General features: G+C 42.5%; 1 protein-coding gene across 3 annotated transcripts in view; it reads left to right on the top strand.

The window, feature by feature from the left end:
- Window positions 1–16,793, top strand: part of SPATA13 (spermatogenesis associated 13) — a 115,038-nt gene that overhangs the window by 42,881 nt on the left and 55,364 nt on the right. Inside the window, exons 3-4 of one of the 3 annotated variants that reach the window (XM_077158850.1) lie at window positions 11,975–12,328; window positions 14,012–14,156. In XM_077158850.1, the coding sequence (XP_077014965.1) occupies window positions 11,975–12,328; window positions 14,012–14,156 (499 nt within the window). Of the gene's footprint in view, window positions 1–11,974; window positions 12,329–12,433; window positions 13,783–13,855; window positions 13,913–14,011; window positions 14,157–16,793 lie in introns of those variants that run through there. The other 2 variants (XM_077158853.1, XM_077158851.1) reach the window with 2 other exon arrangements.

Here is a 16,793-nt window from a genome sequence, read left to right as displayed (position 1 = left end):
GGCATTTGAGTTCTGTGTGAATTAGTTGTTGTTACCACACGGGGTTTTGGTTTTCTGTGGCCCACTGCATTCAAGATGTTCTCCAGCCCCGAGAAGGGATGATTTTAGCTTGCCCACTTCACTGGCCCCAAAGTCCATAACCACCACTTCCATTTTTATTCCTTCCTCAGAAAGAGATAGGAGGGGATTTTCTGGCACCACAGGCTATAATATTACTAAAGTAAAGCCTCTGTTCGGCTTGAGGAACTTGCATAAGCCAGCAAGTTTGCCAGGCTAAATTCGGGCTTTTATTTAATATGAATTAATAATTTGGGGCTTTACCATGATGTTGAGGTCTTCAGATACAAATAATTGCAGCTCTAAGGAGCTGCTTTTTGGTGTGGCTCAAGTCAGGTGCGGATCCATTGCGTAATTTTGACTCTTTGTAGGTTACTTGGATGTTATTCTTTAGGTTGATCAAATAGCTAGTTGGGAAATTTAAACAATTCTTCTGGAATTAGAAATTACCCGCAGCTATTTCAGAGTCACTCTCAGAATACACTGGAGAGTCTACTCAAGATTTTTTTTTCAGGGGGATGGGGGGTGCATGGTCCAGGAATCCAACCCGGGCATCCTGCATGGAAGGCGAGCATTCTACCACCGAACCACCTGTGCACCCTAAGATTTTTAAGTAGACAATTCCATTATTTTTAGTAAGTTTACAGAGATGGGTGACCATCACCACAATTTCATTTTCCAGCATTTCCATTAGTCCTGAAAGAAATTTCATGCTCACTTGTATTCACTTTCCGTTCCCATCCCTGGGTCCTGACCTGCTTTTTTTGCCAGTAGATGTTATTTTTCTGGACATGTCATAGAAATGAAATCATGCAATATGTAGTCTTTTGTACCTAGCTTCTGTCACTTAACATAAAGTTTTCAAGGTTTGTCCATGTTGTAGTTGCTATCCTTTGTTATTATCAAATAATATTCCATAGTATAAATATACCACATTATATTTGTCCATTCATCAGTTTGATAGACAACAGGGTTTCCAGTTTTGGGCTGTTATGAGTTATGCTGCTATGAACATTTGCATACACATGCTTGTGTGAAAAAAGGTTTCCTTTCTGTAGGAGGGAATTGCTGGATTATGGTGTGGTAAGTGTATTTTAACTTTTGAGGAACTGCCAAATTGTTTTCCAAAATGGCAGTACCATTTATAATCCCACCAGTGATATCTGAGGGTTCCAGTTTCTCCACATCTTTGCCAAGCTTTGGTTTTAGATTGTAATCATTCTAGGGGGTGTATAGTTGCATCTCGTTTTGATTTTAATTAGCATTTTCCTAATGACTAATTATGTTGGGTGACTTTTCATGTGTGAAAAAGTCACACTGTTCTTATATCTTCTTTGGTGAAGTGTCTACTCAAATCTTTTGCTCATCGTTTCATTGCTTTTTTTTTTGTCTTTTTATTGTTGGGTAGGATGAAGTCTTTAAATATTCTGGAAATGTCTTTTAAGAGTGATTTGATTTTCTAATATTTTTTATAGCTTTTGTCTCGTCTTTTCATGTTCTTACTGGCATCTTTTGAAGTTCTATAGTTTAGTTCTTTCATTTGATATTTACTCCATATTTTGAGTTAATTATTGGGAATAGTTGGAGGTAAAGCTTAAGGTTCATTTTCTGCATATGCACATCAATTATTCTGACACCATTTGTTGAATTGTCAGGGGTTTTACACTACAGAAACTGTAAGTTTGCATTGGGTTCTTATTAATTTTCTCTGTCCTTGAATTTGAATCACAAAAACTGTAATTACATTTGAAAGGAAATTTTTAAATATGATATCATTTGATCTCTTAAACATTTTTCCTAATGAATTGACCCTTCTGTTATAGGGACAGCTGCATGATGCATGGGTTTTATAGCATTTCCTAAATAGCATGCTTGGGGTGGATACACCACAGATATTTTCCCCCGTGGGGTGTTTTTTAGTGAGGGGTCAGGAGTCTTTATCCTTGCTTATGTTTACTTTCCCTTAGTTTATGTGTGTGTGTGTTTATTTTTGTTTCCAAAAGAAAGAATACCTAAAGAGACAAAGGCTCTCTTACAGAAATATTAAATCATAGAATTTCTAGCCATTAGTCTAAATTTGAAAGTTGCTTTTTTACTTTAACCAGTGAGTTAAACTTTTTTAACTCAGTATTTTGAAAAGAAGTTTCTACTTGCTCTGAAAAGGTTTATATCCCCTGCCACATAAAAAGAAAATCCTTTTCCAGTTGAAACTTTAGAAGAATTTCTGATTGGGCGCTCAATATTTAACAAACTGTGGGGCTCTGTAAACTTAAAAATGACTTCGAAAAGTTTTTCTAAAAATGTAAAATCTAAATAAAATTATTATATACATGTAATTCTTGAAATTTCCAGTTGCTCATTTCCAGAGCAATTTCTCTACAGTGAAATGATATCAAATAGGAATTTTCCCATTAACAAGACGGGGGAGGGAGGGGGAGATGGAAACCCAGTGTATTAGTTTCCCAGCTGCTGAAACAAACACCATGCAGTGGGTTGACTGAAACAACTGGAATTTATTAGCTCATGGTTTTGAGACTAGAAGTCTAAAATTGAGGCATCAGCAAGGCAATGTGTTGTCTGCCAGGAATTCTTTGTTCCTAGGCTTTTCCATCGCATGGCATTGCATATGGCAGCATCTAGTCCTTTCTCCTGCAGGTTCCATTGACTTCCAGTTTTTTGCTCTTCCCATAGCCTTCTCTATGTCTGAATTTCATTCTGCTTATAAAGGGTTCCAATAATCTGGATTAAAGACCAAATTGATCGAGTTGACCCATACCTTAATTAAAAATATCACCTTCAAAAGGTTCTATTTACAGTGGGTTCACACCCATAGGAATGGACTGAGATTAGAAACATGCTTTTTAGGTAATACATAATTCAATCTGTCACACACACCTATACACCTGATTCTAATAATCAGTTTTAAATAAATTATCATAATTACTATTTGTAATCTGTTATTAATGACATACCATATGCTATGCATATTAAAATTTTAAAAGTATATGATACATGTAAATGAACCAATAAGTTGCATGCAATTTTAATGTTACATTATCATTGTGTATTAGCCAAAGTTTTCATATTTTCTCTTAGTTATTGCTTGCTTTAATTTGTGGAAAATGAAAGTGTAGTAAGACCTTACTGAGGTCATAAGATTCAAAAAAGATAGATTTCAGTATTCTCTGGGAGAAATTTAATATTGCTTCATGGCTATTGAAGAAACAGATGCAGGTATCTATGATTTTCTCCCATTCTATTTTTCTAATCTTTATTTCCCTATGATAATTAAGATTAAAAAATTCAATATCAATCTAGATCAGATAGCCTCTGAGGTTGTGAATCATTTCCTGGTTGGTTTTGTGACACATGTTCATTTTGATGAGTCTGTCATGAGAATTGCAAGGATTTCCGTGGATTCAATTGGCAGTGTGCCCAAGTACAAATTACCGCCAGTCACTATTGAAACTGGATATTTCATCACTGACATTTAGGGACAAAGGAATAATTTGGAATACCCATTCATTTAGGATTATCATCGTGACCTAATGGGAGGACTTTAGGGAGACACTGGGTGTAGGGATAGAAGGACAGCCTTGGCGGTAGGGTGGGGAGAGCAGAAACTCACAGCTTCCCTATCTGCCCTTGACTGATCCTTATTCGTAACTTCTTAGGAAATCAGAATCAACGATTTGGTTGTCAGACATCAATGCCAACTATTTCTGAGGGGATGGGAAACTATTTATGGGGTAAAATAGTTGGACTTTGAGTAGGGCTTCTGAGAACCAGTCTCATTCTTACTACCAGTCACCTTATTGTCCTTATGAGACTTGACCTTTCTGCAAGCCTCAGTTGCAAATGCTGGCATTGTAGCCATGAGACGAGTTTTCATTCTGTTTTCTCCTTTGATCCCATACCTACAATTCTTTCCCCCTAGCTTGGGTTGTTTCCTACTGCGATTCGTCCCTGCCCAAATCAGAGTCCTTCCTCTTGATTTTGCAGGGGGGATTTTTAGGGTGGTTGGGCTAGGCAGCTCAGTTAAGGAGGTTCAGCCCCTTTTCTGGCAATTTCTTTCAGTAGTTCACTTGGCAGGCACCTTGGACCGTGGAAGGAGTATGACTTCAGGGCCAGGTATGTGCCTTTTTTAGTAAATCAATATCACAGATCAGGGGAGAGGTGGCAAGGAGCTGGAATTCACTTTGTGACTGAGGTGAAGTGTTATAGCACCATTTCTAATGTATAGTATGAATATTTCGTAGATTGGCTTTATTTATCAGAAGACTCCATTGTACATTTGGTGATATATCTTTAATCTCTTTATGGTATAAATTATTCATCTGTAGTTCTTTATTGGTAAGTTTTGAATTAAACATATTTGAGATATTTTACAGCAACACCCCTGATTAGATTCTCCTGTTCCTTGATGGAAATAAAAACACCCCTAGTCCTGTCTCTTGGCCTCACCTTGCCTTTGTGGTAGTCCCGGTACAGGCAGATGCATGCCTCTTACCTGGCGAGTTCTTGGTGCACAACAGAGAAAGGCTGATGTCTACTTTATTAGGTGTATTGACTGGACTGTACCAAGTTTAAAGCAAGGGTGTGATAAATCTGCCTGTAATCCATGAGTGTGGCTGAAAGGACGAAGACAACAAATGAAGTCATCACTACTTTCTCTAAACTCTCTTCTTTGTTTTTTCTAACTCCCCCCACCCCAATACCGTCTCTGTTTATTGCTTTCTCTCCATTCTCCTTCCAATATGGCAATGCTGCAGTCACGAAAGAAAATGTAGAGAAGATTGGAAAACATATTTTTTTAATATGCAAAGTCTATCTTTCCTTGTTCATTCTGTCACTAGCAGGTAAATTTATTTGTTGGAAAGCATCTTTTACCTTAGTACTAACGTGTCAGAGATTGAGTAGAAGAACTTTGAAACAGAGTTGTTGAAATGGGGGAACGAAATCCCAAGTTGGTCTGTTTGCAGAGTGGCACAGAATTGGCAGAGGTTACAAAGGACATGTCTGATGATAAGGTTGATTTTCCAGCAAATGTGGGGTGAGAACAGCATTTTTGCCGCAGAAGTGTCTATTTATTTGTCCACTTATCTTTCTGTCAACTTAGACTATATTACAATCTTAGAATACCGTTAAATTTCAAAATCAATAGCAGCACTGTGCTGAGTTGACATCCTGCATTTTAATCCAGGAGAGAAAATATTAGAATTGTAGGTTTGATCCATTTACCACTCATGAAGACTGACCACTTCTCAGGAACTATTATAGAGTCTGAGGACACAAGTTTTTAAAGAAGATAGTGTTTCAGTTTACTAAAACTGCCAGAATGCAGTATACCAGAAATAGGTTGGCTTTTTCAATGGGGATTAATGAGTTTACTAATTTATGGTTCTAAGGTCATGAAAATGTCCCAATTAAGGCATCAAGAAGAAAGTATTTTCTCTGAGGAAAGGCTGCTGGCATCTGGGGTTCCTCTGTCACGTGGGAAGCATGTAATGACATCTGCCTATCACTCCTGTTTTCTCTTCTCTCTAAGCTCTCTCCCAAATGTCTCTGGGTGTTTCTCTCTCTGTGCTCTCATAAAGGGCTTCCATGGGGGACCAAGACCCATCCTGAATGGGCTGTGTCATATCTCAACTGAACCAAGAGATCCCACTCGCAATAGATCTGCCCTCTTGGGGAAGGACTAAAGGACATGGCCTTTTCTGGGGTGCATAACAGCTCCAAACCAGCGTGGACAGTATTGGATAGGTCAGAAAGATGATAAGTAGCTACTTTGTAAAGTGAGTGACTCAGAAAATTAATAATGCCACATAAATAGCATAGCAAGTGTTTTTAATACAGGCAAGAAAGGAGCTACTAACTCTGAGTCCAGGGGAGTTAATGAAGGCTTCATACAGGAGGTGATGGTTGGACTGAATTAGGAAGGTTAATAAGGAATTTTCCAGACTGTTAAAGGGGCAAAAAAGTTATTCTAGCAGGAGCAGCATTTACATTAACAATCGCATAAGGTATATTTGTTTCATTTTTCAGTGGGGCTGAAGCCTGATTTGTGCCAGGAGACATAGCTGGGAAGATATACTTGACCAAATTTTAAATGGCCCCCGATTTTGCTCTGGACGATGGCAGACTTATGATCAGATTTGCGTTTTGGCAGTAGAGTGGAGAATGTATTGGATGCCGGAAGCTGCTTAGGAAAGAAACTGTTGGAATGGATTCACGAGAAATGATAAGATTCATTGAACTGAATGAGAGGAAGAGAGAGAACTAAGTCCTTCTGTGATGGAGTAAGACAGAATATGGTGACTGGTTTTTTATGAGAGAGAGGGATGAGTTCAGAATACCTGAATATATTTGGATGTCTTTAAAATAAAAAAGCTGACGGGGAGAAAGGCAATTGAAGAACGTGGATTCTAAACTTTCTAAACCAGGGACCTTTGATTTTCCTGATTCTGGAAGCACTTGGAGCTCTCGCTTTGCATGTTTTGTCCACCATGACTGTCACCGTGACTTGAGATGCTTGTTCCCTTGGGAACATAGTTTTCTCAACCTTCTTCTATCAAAAAGTTCAACCTCGACTTTCTTCCCCTGCTTTCCATTCTTCTCCTTTCCCCTCTCTCCCTATTCCTTTGGCCTTCTTTGTGCAACGAAAGTCAAAGTAGGCTTTGAAATAAATACCCATGTTCCAAAGGATTGGGATGGGTCGGGGACAGGTGCAAGAAAATGTGAAGACAAACAGTTGGGTTTCTTGACGTGTTCAGATCTGAAACATGGTTATCGATTTTGAGATACTTAGTGGTCTTCAATATGCTTCATTTCAAAAGAGGAAAGTAGGTTTCTTTTTATAAAATGTATTTTTTTAATTGATAAAAGAAATTTTGAGTAGACCTCTGTATTCTGTAATATTTGAGCGATAAATGCACGTTTTAAGATGTAGTTTTATGTCCATTTATTTCATAATAGGATCATTTAAGCGTGTGCCTTCCCATGTGACAGAGGCACCCCAGATGCCAGCAGCCTTTCCTCAGAGAAAGTATCTTCTTCTTGATGCCTTTTTATGTTTACTCTTAAATGAGTCCAGGCATGAAATTGGAAGCAGCAGTTCTATTATTTTTGCTACCTGGGTGTCAACTTGGCGTTGGTGATGGTGTTTATTTTGCAATTTGACAGCATTTTAAAATGGTAGGATGGTCTTTGTGTTTTAGCTAAGCCCCCAAAACTGAATCCCTGCCAGAGATTACTAGGAAGGCCAGGGTAAGAAACCTCATCAGCCAAGGCTTTTCAGCTTCGTGGAATCCAGGTCAGTAGTCAGAGCCCAGGAGAACATCCCTGCAGCCAGGTGAGAGAGGCAGGTGGCACGTGGTCAGCGTGGGGTTAATCCAGTGTCCTGTGGTGTTCACAGACAAAGTACAGATGAACTCAGCCTTACTGATTTCTCAATCTAGCATTCTTCAATAGTACTTAAGATTTTCATAGTAACCCTAAAGTAGTTTTTATGCTTATGAAACTGGGCTTTAAGTTTAAAATGAAGAGTTCTCGGGCAGGCCACGGTGGCTTAGCAGGCAGAGTTCTCGCCTGCCATGCCAGAGACCTGGGTTCGTTTCCCAGTGCCTGCCTGTGCAAAAAAAGAAAAAGAAGAAAATTAAGAGTTCTCCCTGAACTCCAGTATTTGCATTTCTTGTTAATTACTTAATAAGTCTGTGAAACTAGTTACAAGACCTTAGGCTCACAGCTATGTTTTCAGCATAGTTTATCAGTTGTACACATGGGAGAACAATTGAAATGTGTGATGTCACCATTACGCTCCCCTGCCACTGCAAGGCAGATAAGACACATTAATCGTTCAAGAATTTGTAACCAATGACCTAACTTTTCCCTGAACCCAAGAGACAAGGCCACAACTTTCCAGACTATAACTCTTTCTTCTGTATTATTTTGGAGGGGGGGAATTCTTTTAGTCGTTGCAATAATACTACCGATACGCATGTATTCCCATTCCATAGTAATTCGAAAATCTTTTGGTTACTTGTTGATCACTTAATTTGCTGTCAGAATTCCATCCACCACTGAAGATTCATAGCACTTAAAGCCTTCTATCTTCAATCAAAGATGCAGCACCTTGTTAAGAATGTAACCCAATGTTAATATTTACTCATGCTTATAAGCCATGGAAAGAATAACCCGGTAAACAGCATCTCTGCTTTACTTGACGTGTCTGATGTGCTTCTGGCTAAGGCGCAGGCTACAGCCAGGTGAAGGGCCCGAGAAGGGGCGGGAACGTTGAATGCAGGTGTGTGTCCCCAACTAGGGGAAGAACGTGGGCAGTTAGAGTCGAACTGGTCCTGAAGACACACGTTTTAAAGCTCATCCGATCCACTGAATAGAGGGCAGGTTGCCATTTGCTTATTTCAGAACTAAGTCTTCCTCCTTATTTGGAAGGAAGTTCCTCAAGCAACTGTGGAGTGAGAACAATTATTCCACCTGCTTGTTTCCAAACATTAAGAATAAGAAAGGAAATATGGAGTATAACTGACTTTTGTTCAGTTTCATAACTGATGCTCGATGTAGGGAAAGAGGACAAGGAGAGAGAAGGAACAGAGCAAAGAAAAATGAAAGTGTCTGAGAAAAATGTACATGTTCTACATTGATGAAGGAAGACCGAAAAATAACCCAGCCGCTGAATTGTACACTTGAAAATGGTTTAAATGGAAAATTTTATGTTGTGTGTATTTTACTCTACACAAAGACACACACACAGAGATAGCCTAGAGGAGATATGATACAGAAGCATAAATCAGAGGCAGAGGAGATTCACCTTGATGAGCACACAGAGGTGTTTACGGAGTCAAGTCACAGGGTCTAGCATTTATGGAAGTTGCTGCCAAGGTTTTTTGTTTTTTTTTCTTTAATCATAAACTGGTTGCCTTTCTCTGAACCATCACTGGTAACAGAGGGGTCCTGTGTAGGGCTGGCCTTGCAAAGATGACATTAAACAAAGTGCCTTAACCTGTCTCATATGCTCCACCGTTCAATAAACCTACTGCCGTCTCCGTGACGTTTCCCATCTCTGAAATGGGCATCCTCGTCCTTTTCAACTGTCCTGAGAAGCGAGAGTTAAAAGGGCAGAGCTTGGCTCCACCTTAAAGTCTGTTTACTAAAGTTTAGGGCTTGGGTGTGAATTGGCTACTCTTGTGGATCAAGCCCTGAGTTCTTGGGCAGCTTAGGCTGCTGGATTGTGAGAGAAACCTGCTGGTGGGAACACTCACATCCGATTCCAGTGTGCTAAAGGCAGAGGGAACCTTCCCGAGGCATGGACACGCTCAGCTGCCTGCTCCTGCCGTGGGGCTGCGGTCGGCCCCTGGCTGCATCCCGCCCGGAGGTGGGCCATTGGGCTGAGGGAGACGGTGGGCTTGTTGGGTGTTTTCTGTAGTTTCAAGTATGACCACAGTCAAAACTGCCTTTCCTGGCATGGACTTTGGAAGCAAAGTAAATAAACTTTGCTAAAAAAAGATTTGGTTTTAGAATATCCATCTGAGTTCAGATTTGTTTTACAAGGAATGTGACCTCCCTTCCTGCGCTGAGTCAGTGTTTGAGTCTCGCCCTTAAGTCTGAGTGATTTCAGCCCCGCCTCCCCAGTCCTTTTTGCAAGGAATAAAATATCAATTTTGTGTGTTCCCTTAATCTTTTTGCAAATAGTCAATTAGCAGCTAATCTGTTAAGTTTTGCAGCTCCTGGGACCTCCTGGACCGTTTAGAGGGAGTGTTTTCTCCTTTTACGTCTTCAGTGGAACTGTATAAACACTAGAGATAGAGCTATAATTAGTTTTTACACGTGTTCCTTCACCTGTGTGGGAACGAGAGCTGACAACCGAGGCCCAGGGTGTTAAAAGGAACCATCAACCCCTGACTTGTCTCCGGGCTATATAATTTCCTTGCTTCAGGTACAACCAGCTTTACCCAGCTTAGATCATTTCCTGGAGTGTTGTTATGGTGCTCAGAAGGATTTGTTACCTGAATACTTAAGACAACTGCTTGTTTTCCTAAACCTATTTCCTTGTTTTCAGCATCACTGAGGAAAAGCAAGCTGCAAGTTGAGTAAGTCGTGGGGAGGGGAGAGGGGAACTAATTAGAAAACAAAATGAACCGTCCAGAGATTGGTGAGCTGACCACACACTGCCTATTATTTTGTGGTCCTTCTGTTTTTCTAGTACGTCGTTTTGAATCTTTTATCGCAGGGTGATAACAGAACTGGTTTTATTCTCACTGTTTGTGCCTGTTGGTTTAGCCATTTATTTAAACATTCTGTAGGTCTCTTTTTTGTATGTAATATAGAATATTAACTTGTCTTGGATTTCTTTCATATTTCCCCCTTGGTGGTGATCTGAATCTAAGGTACAGTTCAAGGTGGTAAGAGTGGTAAATGAGAGAAAGAGGAGGTGGCTAGGACCAGTGCAGTATCTTCTTGCGCAGAGGTGGCAGGGCACAGCAGGAAAACACCTGGGTTGATCACAAGACCCACGGGTCAGCGGCTCTGTGGCCCCTATGGGCTGTGTGACCCTGAGCAAGGCACGTTCCTCCGTGATGTCTGTGTAACTTGAAAACGAGGTGGTTGGAGTGGAATATCTACATATCCCTTTCTGCTAATTTTGCATTTCACGAGATTTCTTATGACGTGTGGTCTTAGTGAACTTGTAGGCACATCAGACCAGAAATGATGGGACCTGCCTTCAGGTCTCCAGTGCCACTAATGGACAAGAATGTAAGTCTTTGTGTTGTCCCACCGTCCGGTTCTTCTCCTGCCCAGTCCTGGTGGTGGTTCTCAGCTCTGTGGCCCCATGTGCCTGCTCCAGTCCCCTGGCCCCCCACCCTGCCCGCTGTCCTGGTGCTCCCCCCACCTCACCCTCACCAAGCCCTACCCCTTGACAGCCTCTTCTGTTTTGTTTAAAAGTAATACGCGTAGGGTGCATGGGTGGTTCGGTAGTAGGATGCTCGCATTCCATGTGGGAGACTCGGGTTCGATCCTCACCCCCCACCCTTAAAAAAAAAAGGGATGCACAGGAGTGGAAGCAGTGATGTGACCCACCCTGTCTGCAGGTGCTGCTGTCTTCTGCCAACCTCCCTACCTCTGCTTTATCCCTGCAGCAGCCCAGTCCCACCGCAGACTCTGAGAGGCCCGCCTGGGTGGGAGGGTGTCACCGCTTTAGTCCGGGACTTGTCTTCCATAACTCAGTGTTGTAAGAGTAAAACCTACCTGGACCACTGAGGGCTGTCTGACCACACCTCACCGGAGCCCCCTGTGCCCCAGCGAATGTTTGCAGGACCAAATCCTCAGCAGTTAAGCGACTTGCCTGACTCTGGATCCTTGTTTAGTGCCCGCCCCCAGCCCCATGGCATGGGTGTCCAGCCTGCGCCCTGGTCTTCATCTTCTCAAAGCACCTTTTATGTTTAAAGCGCTTTCTAGTTGTTGTTTTTTTTTAAGCAATTCGCTTTGTTGGAAGAAACCACCTTAGCGTTAGCAATGTGTGGCATCACACGTTCCCTTCTTCCGCCCGCTGGCCACCTGTGCCATCCTATTGCTCAGTGCATGGGGGGAGCCACCCACCCTAGCTACACGCTCACTTTATTTACGGCGGTGCCAGTTTTCTTGAGGTCTCTCATCCTAGCTCATCTGAGCCATCCCACGTCACTATCGAAATGATGGTTTTCGTTCAGCCTCAAATTGAAGAACCGCTTGTGTTCGTCGGTGTTTTAGTTGTGTCTCCACTTTCGATTAAACAAGCAACTTTTTTTTTTTTAGGAGACAAGGAAATCAGGACCTCCTGGAAAGGGCTGCAGTGGAGGGAGGGCATGGAGGGTTTGCTGTTTTTGACTCTGTGAGCTCCCCTGACTTGTCCCCGTCTGTGAAGGTGCATCCGGACGAGCCCTGGAGGAGAGCCTCGCCGCGAGGTGAAGAGAAGACCGGGGCGCACAGGGTCACCAGGAGGAGATGGGGGTCTGGGAAAAGGTCAAGTCCTAGACCCCTCTCGGACTATGGGCAGCTGATAGGCCGGAGCCTGTCGATTCCAGAAGACTCGGTCGCTGCCAACACCCGGAACATGGACTTCGCGGAGCGTGGAGAGCTGCCGAGCCCGGCGACCACCCGTCCCGCGGAGCCGGCGCGCTGCCCCCGGGGAAGCCGGAGAAGGAGACCCATTTCCATGATCGGCGTCAGCTTCTACGGGAACAGCCGGCCCGAGGAAATAGAGGATCTTCTAGCCCAAGTAAGAGCGGGGCTGCTTCCAAAGCAGCAGAGACTTGGGGCTCCCTGGCCCTTGATCCCCAGCTGCGCGCTGCACAGGACGCTGCCCTTCCTTCCTTCTCTCTCCTCTCCGGGATCCTGCACGGCCTTTCCTTCTTGACTTTGTTCAGAAACCTGCACGAATTAAGACTAACCGCCCGACGTTTTGGGAGGCCTTTTACTAATCTTTCTTTCCTGGGATCTCAAATAATATGTGTGAGACTAGACTGCGGTTTCTTTCTGAATAATCTGAATTTTGCCCAGAGTTGCGTTGCCTAGTGAATGAGCTTCTGGAACGAAGACGTTCTTGAGAAAGCTCCTGTCATCCATGTGAAACACGAAAATAAAGAAGGAATAGATTTTTTTCTTTTTAAAAGATAGGAAGAAATTTCTTCCTACCGGTTTCTTAACTCTTTATTTTCCAGTTGCAACAGGTTTGAATAGGTGGCACTCTTAGGATTGGTCCCTTAACATATTTTGGTAATTTGACAAGTGGTTATGAGAACCCGTGAGCACTTTGAGGAGACAGAAGACTCTGTGGGTGGAGGCGCGAATTACCCATGGCCAGGGCTTCCCAGGACAATATATGAGCAAGCGGCCAATTTCATTTAGAAAAATTTGTAAAATTACTCTCAAAAGGGAAAGTCTATTTGGTATTGGATTGTAGGTTCAAATATGTCCTGAGGACAGCAAGCCCTTACAAACTCTTGCTTAGTTGAATTACATTGCATTGAATTCTTCAGGTGAAATCAAACTAAATTGAAGAATACCGTGAGGGCTTTAAGAACTTTTTATTATTTGAGATGCTCCCCATGCTAGTTTGAAAATAATCCTGAAAAGAAAATTGTAAATATTTGAACTCAAAGCACCTTAGGAACACTTTAGGAATTTCACGTTAGAGCGTCAAAAGGAAGAGTGTAGGAAAACAATAGTCCGTAGCATAACCTGGTTTGGGGAGTTGGGTGGGAAAACACTAGAAAAGCACGAACAGACGTGGCCTTTGCTGTCTCCTTCATTCAAGGGACGGCTCAGATGGAAAATCGAAAAGGTCTACCGACAGCTCTAGAGTCCATGTAAATTCATAGAAAACCAGTTCTCCTTTGAAACAAAGTATACTTGTTGCATTAGATTAGGTAAAGGGCAATCGCACAGATGTTTATTGAGAATCTGCACGTTACAAGGCAGAGGTCCTCAGAGATGAGAGCAATTAGGCAGAATCAGCCGGTGAGGTCTGCAGCCCAGCCACGCTGGCTTTGTCAGTAACTCTGGCACTGCTTTTGCTTCCTTAAAGGCAGCCCCTTAACCCTCCGGCTCTGCATCTTTAGAGATATCTGCATCTTCTTAAGTTTGCTTTTCCGCTTCCTGTACTCTTTGAGTTTGCTGCGTTTTACCTGCTGCTGTGTAGCTGACAAGTGAGATGAAACGTGACGCCGTGAGGTAAGAGCTGGCCCAGCAGAAGTGGATTTTTAAGCAGTTTAGAATAATTCATTGCAGTTGGGCCCGGGTGCAGCCTGAAGCTTTTGGCATGATTTGGAAAACCCATTTCACGCCTCTGCATGGCTTCAAGGTGAGAACTGTGAGCACCTCACAGCTGTGTGTGTGTGAGGAGCTCGCAAGAGCTGCGACTTCCTGGCACCTTCTCAGGCTCTCTGTCTTGCTTTTGCAGCCCGTGCCCAGGCCTCCCGTGCCAGCTCACCAGGTGCCACCGTACAAAGCTGTTTCCGCCCGCTTCCGTCCGTTCACGCTCTCGCAGAGCACACCCATCGGGCTGGATCGCGTGGGGCGCAGGCGGCAGATGAGGGCTTCCAACCGTAAGTTTCCCAGGCTCACTGCCTCAGACACCCCCTTCTCGGAAGTGAGGATGAAATCATCGGTTTGACTTGTCCCATTTCACCCAAGCTGCTCTGGGGGGTTACCCACTTCCTCATGTCTCTCCCAGGGCTGTTTTGTTTTGTCTGGTAGTGAAGATGGGCTCACCTGCACCTCTGCTCCTGCAGGCATGAGTTGATTATAAAGTGCCCAGGGTGGCTGCTCCGTGGGGCATCACAGCCAGCCTGAGTTTGAAAAGTGTGCTTCTCTCTTGCTGGCTGCCTGCCTCGATTCCTGTGGGGAGGGATGCAAATAAGAATGGAGTTGCAGGGATTCGTTTCATCTTTTTTAAGAGGAGTTGTAGGTTTACAGAAAAACCATACAGGAAGTAGAGTTCACATATAACCTCACCTCCTCTACTTCCCCTGCCCAAGATTTTCTGTTATTAATATTTTGCCTGGTGCCTTTGATGAAACTATATTATTATAATGATACTATTAATTATACTCCCTAGTTTACATTAGGGTTCACTCTTTTTATTGTAGAGTCCTATGGATTTTTTTGTTTTTGTTTTGATCCTGGTAATATGTATTCAACCTAAAAGTTCCCATTTTAATAACTTGTCAGGTATATAATTCCGTGGTGTTCATTAATTACATTCACAATACTATGCCACCCTTATCTTTTTAGAGCTCTTTCTGAGTGTTTGAGATTCACCAAAACTGTTTTGAACACTAGAGAATAGTTTATATAATAAAAAAAGCTAACTTGCTCTGAGTGTTTACCCAGTAAATATTTGTTGGTTTGAATTAATACCACCTGTTTTGAGAACAAGTTAAAAATTCATAGAATTTTTTCCTCTGCAGCAGGAAATCAGCACTTGTTGCCAGTCAGCCCATTGGGCCATGGCATGCCTGGGCGTGTGCTCGACAGGAGTAGCAGCTCTTGATCTCTTCCTACAGCTTGTTTAATCTTAACGACCACAATCAGTAGATAATATTATTACACTTGTTTCACGATGTAAAAGCCAAGGCATAAATGGCCTTGAGTCACCCAGGGAACAAGAAGAAATGGGATTTGGACCTATAGTTAGATGAAGTTTTCAGATACTCAAGCCCATGCTGACTACTGGACCATCCTGCCTCTTTGAAGAAATATAGCAGATTAGTAATTAAATGATCCCAGGTTGGAAGAGGTCAAAGTGTCGGTGAATAATGAGGACCTAGTAATGCTCCTGATGTACTAGTGTGGTTTCTAACTCACTTCCATATATGCTAATAAGAAGAACCAGGGTTAAGTGATTTTGCTAAATGGGGTATGATGAGAAAGAGACCGGAGCTAACAGCTACAGTTTGTGAACATGTCACACCTGATACGTCCAAAAAGCTTTCTTCCTCCCTCAGACAGCCTGTGGCTCCTCCTGATGCCCATGTCGTCCGTTGACTCCACAGGGTAGAGTCATCGCTCCCTGTCCCAAGAGCTGCTGGATCCTGTCCATTTGTCCACTAGGTTTCCCCTGTCCCCCCAAGCTCATGAAACCCTACCCTAACTCTGCTACCCCCAATTGCTTCCTCATTGCAGGCTTCATAAGCATTCTCATCCAAATTATTTTTCGTGTTCCGTTCTTAATTTCCTTTCAAACATTCCACATCATTAATGGAATAAAGTCCAAATGCCTTAAACCGGTATGCAGGTTTTTCATGCCACCCCAATCTAACCTACCATCTGTTTCTCCCACTTTTCCTGATACGTCTCGGTGCTTAATGTTCCCTCCATCCGCTCTATGTTTTCAAACCCTTTTGGCCTTTTTTTGCTTTGCTCACGCTGCCCAGAATTCCCTTCCTTCTCTTTACCAGATGTCAAAATGCCTTTTCCATTCAGAGTTTTATGTCCTTTCTGTGGCAAAGGAAATTCTTTAGAATCCTTCTGCAAAGCAATTTGGCTGTTATGTCTCATGTTCGTTTTCTTTGATCCAATAATCAACTTCTGGTGATTTATTTTGAGAATGTTACCCAAAGGAGAAAAAGGCTACATGCAGAAGATGTTCATGATGCAAAATAGTTGAAGGAATCTAAGCGTCCAGTTCCAATTGACTGGTTCGTTGAACTGTTATATGGGGGACTACTTAAAAAACTATTTGCAACATAATTAGGAAACCATGGAGCAGTGAGAAAAAGAGCTGCTGTAATTTTAAGTGAGAATAAATAGGAAATAAAATCACGTGTATACTACAATTGCAACTATGATTTTAAAAGATTTAAAAAGAATAGGCAAAAATGGGAATAGTGCTATTAGTGTCATAGGAATGTAGACAATTTCTCCTCTGATCCCATGTGCATATTACACACAGCCTATTTCTATTCTTCCCTTAATGCAGTTCTTTTTTGTTTGCTCATTTGATGTGAGGATTCTGAAGTTGAGAAGCAACAAAAACTAACTGTAGTTCTAGCTTAAGCAGAAAGCAAATTTATTGGAAGGGTGCCAGGAGCTCCCAGAATTTATGGGGTGGATGACTGGGGAAAGAGGCTAAGCAATCAGCAGCAGTCAAGCTTGCTCCTGGGAGCTAAGGAAATGTAGGAAAGGCCATATGGTCTCTTCAGGCTGGCCAGGGGGCCACCCTGGAAATGAGTGAATGCCAA

The sequence above is a fragment of the Tamandua tetradactyla genome, chromosome 4 (assembly GCF_023851605.1).
Source record: "Tamandua tetradactyla isolate mTamTet1 chromosome 4, mTamTet1.pri, whole genome shotgun sequence".
Lineage (NCBI taxonomy): Eukaryota > Metazoa > Chordata > Mammalia > Pilosa > Myrmecophagidae > Tamandua > Tamandua tetradactyla.
Note: the sequence above shows the minus strand (reverse complement) of the source record. Positions and strands in the feature narration are given on the sequence as shown.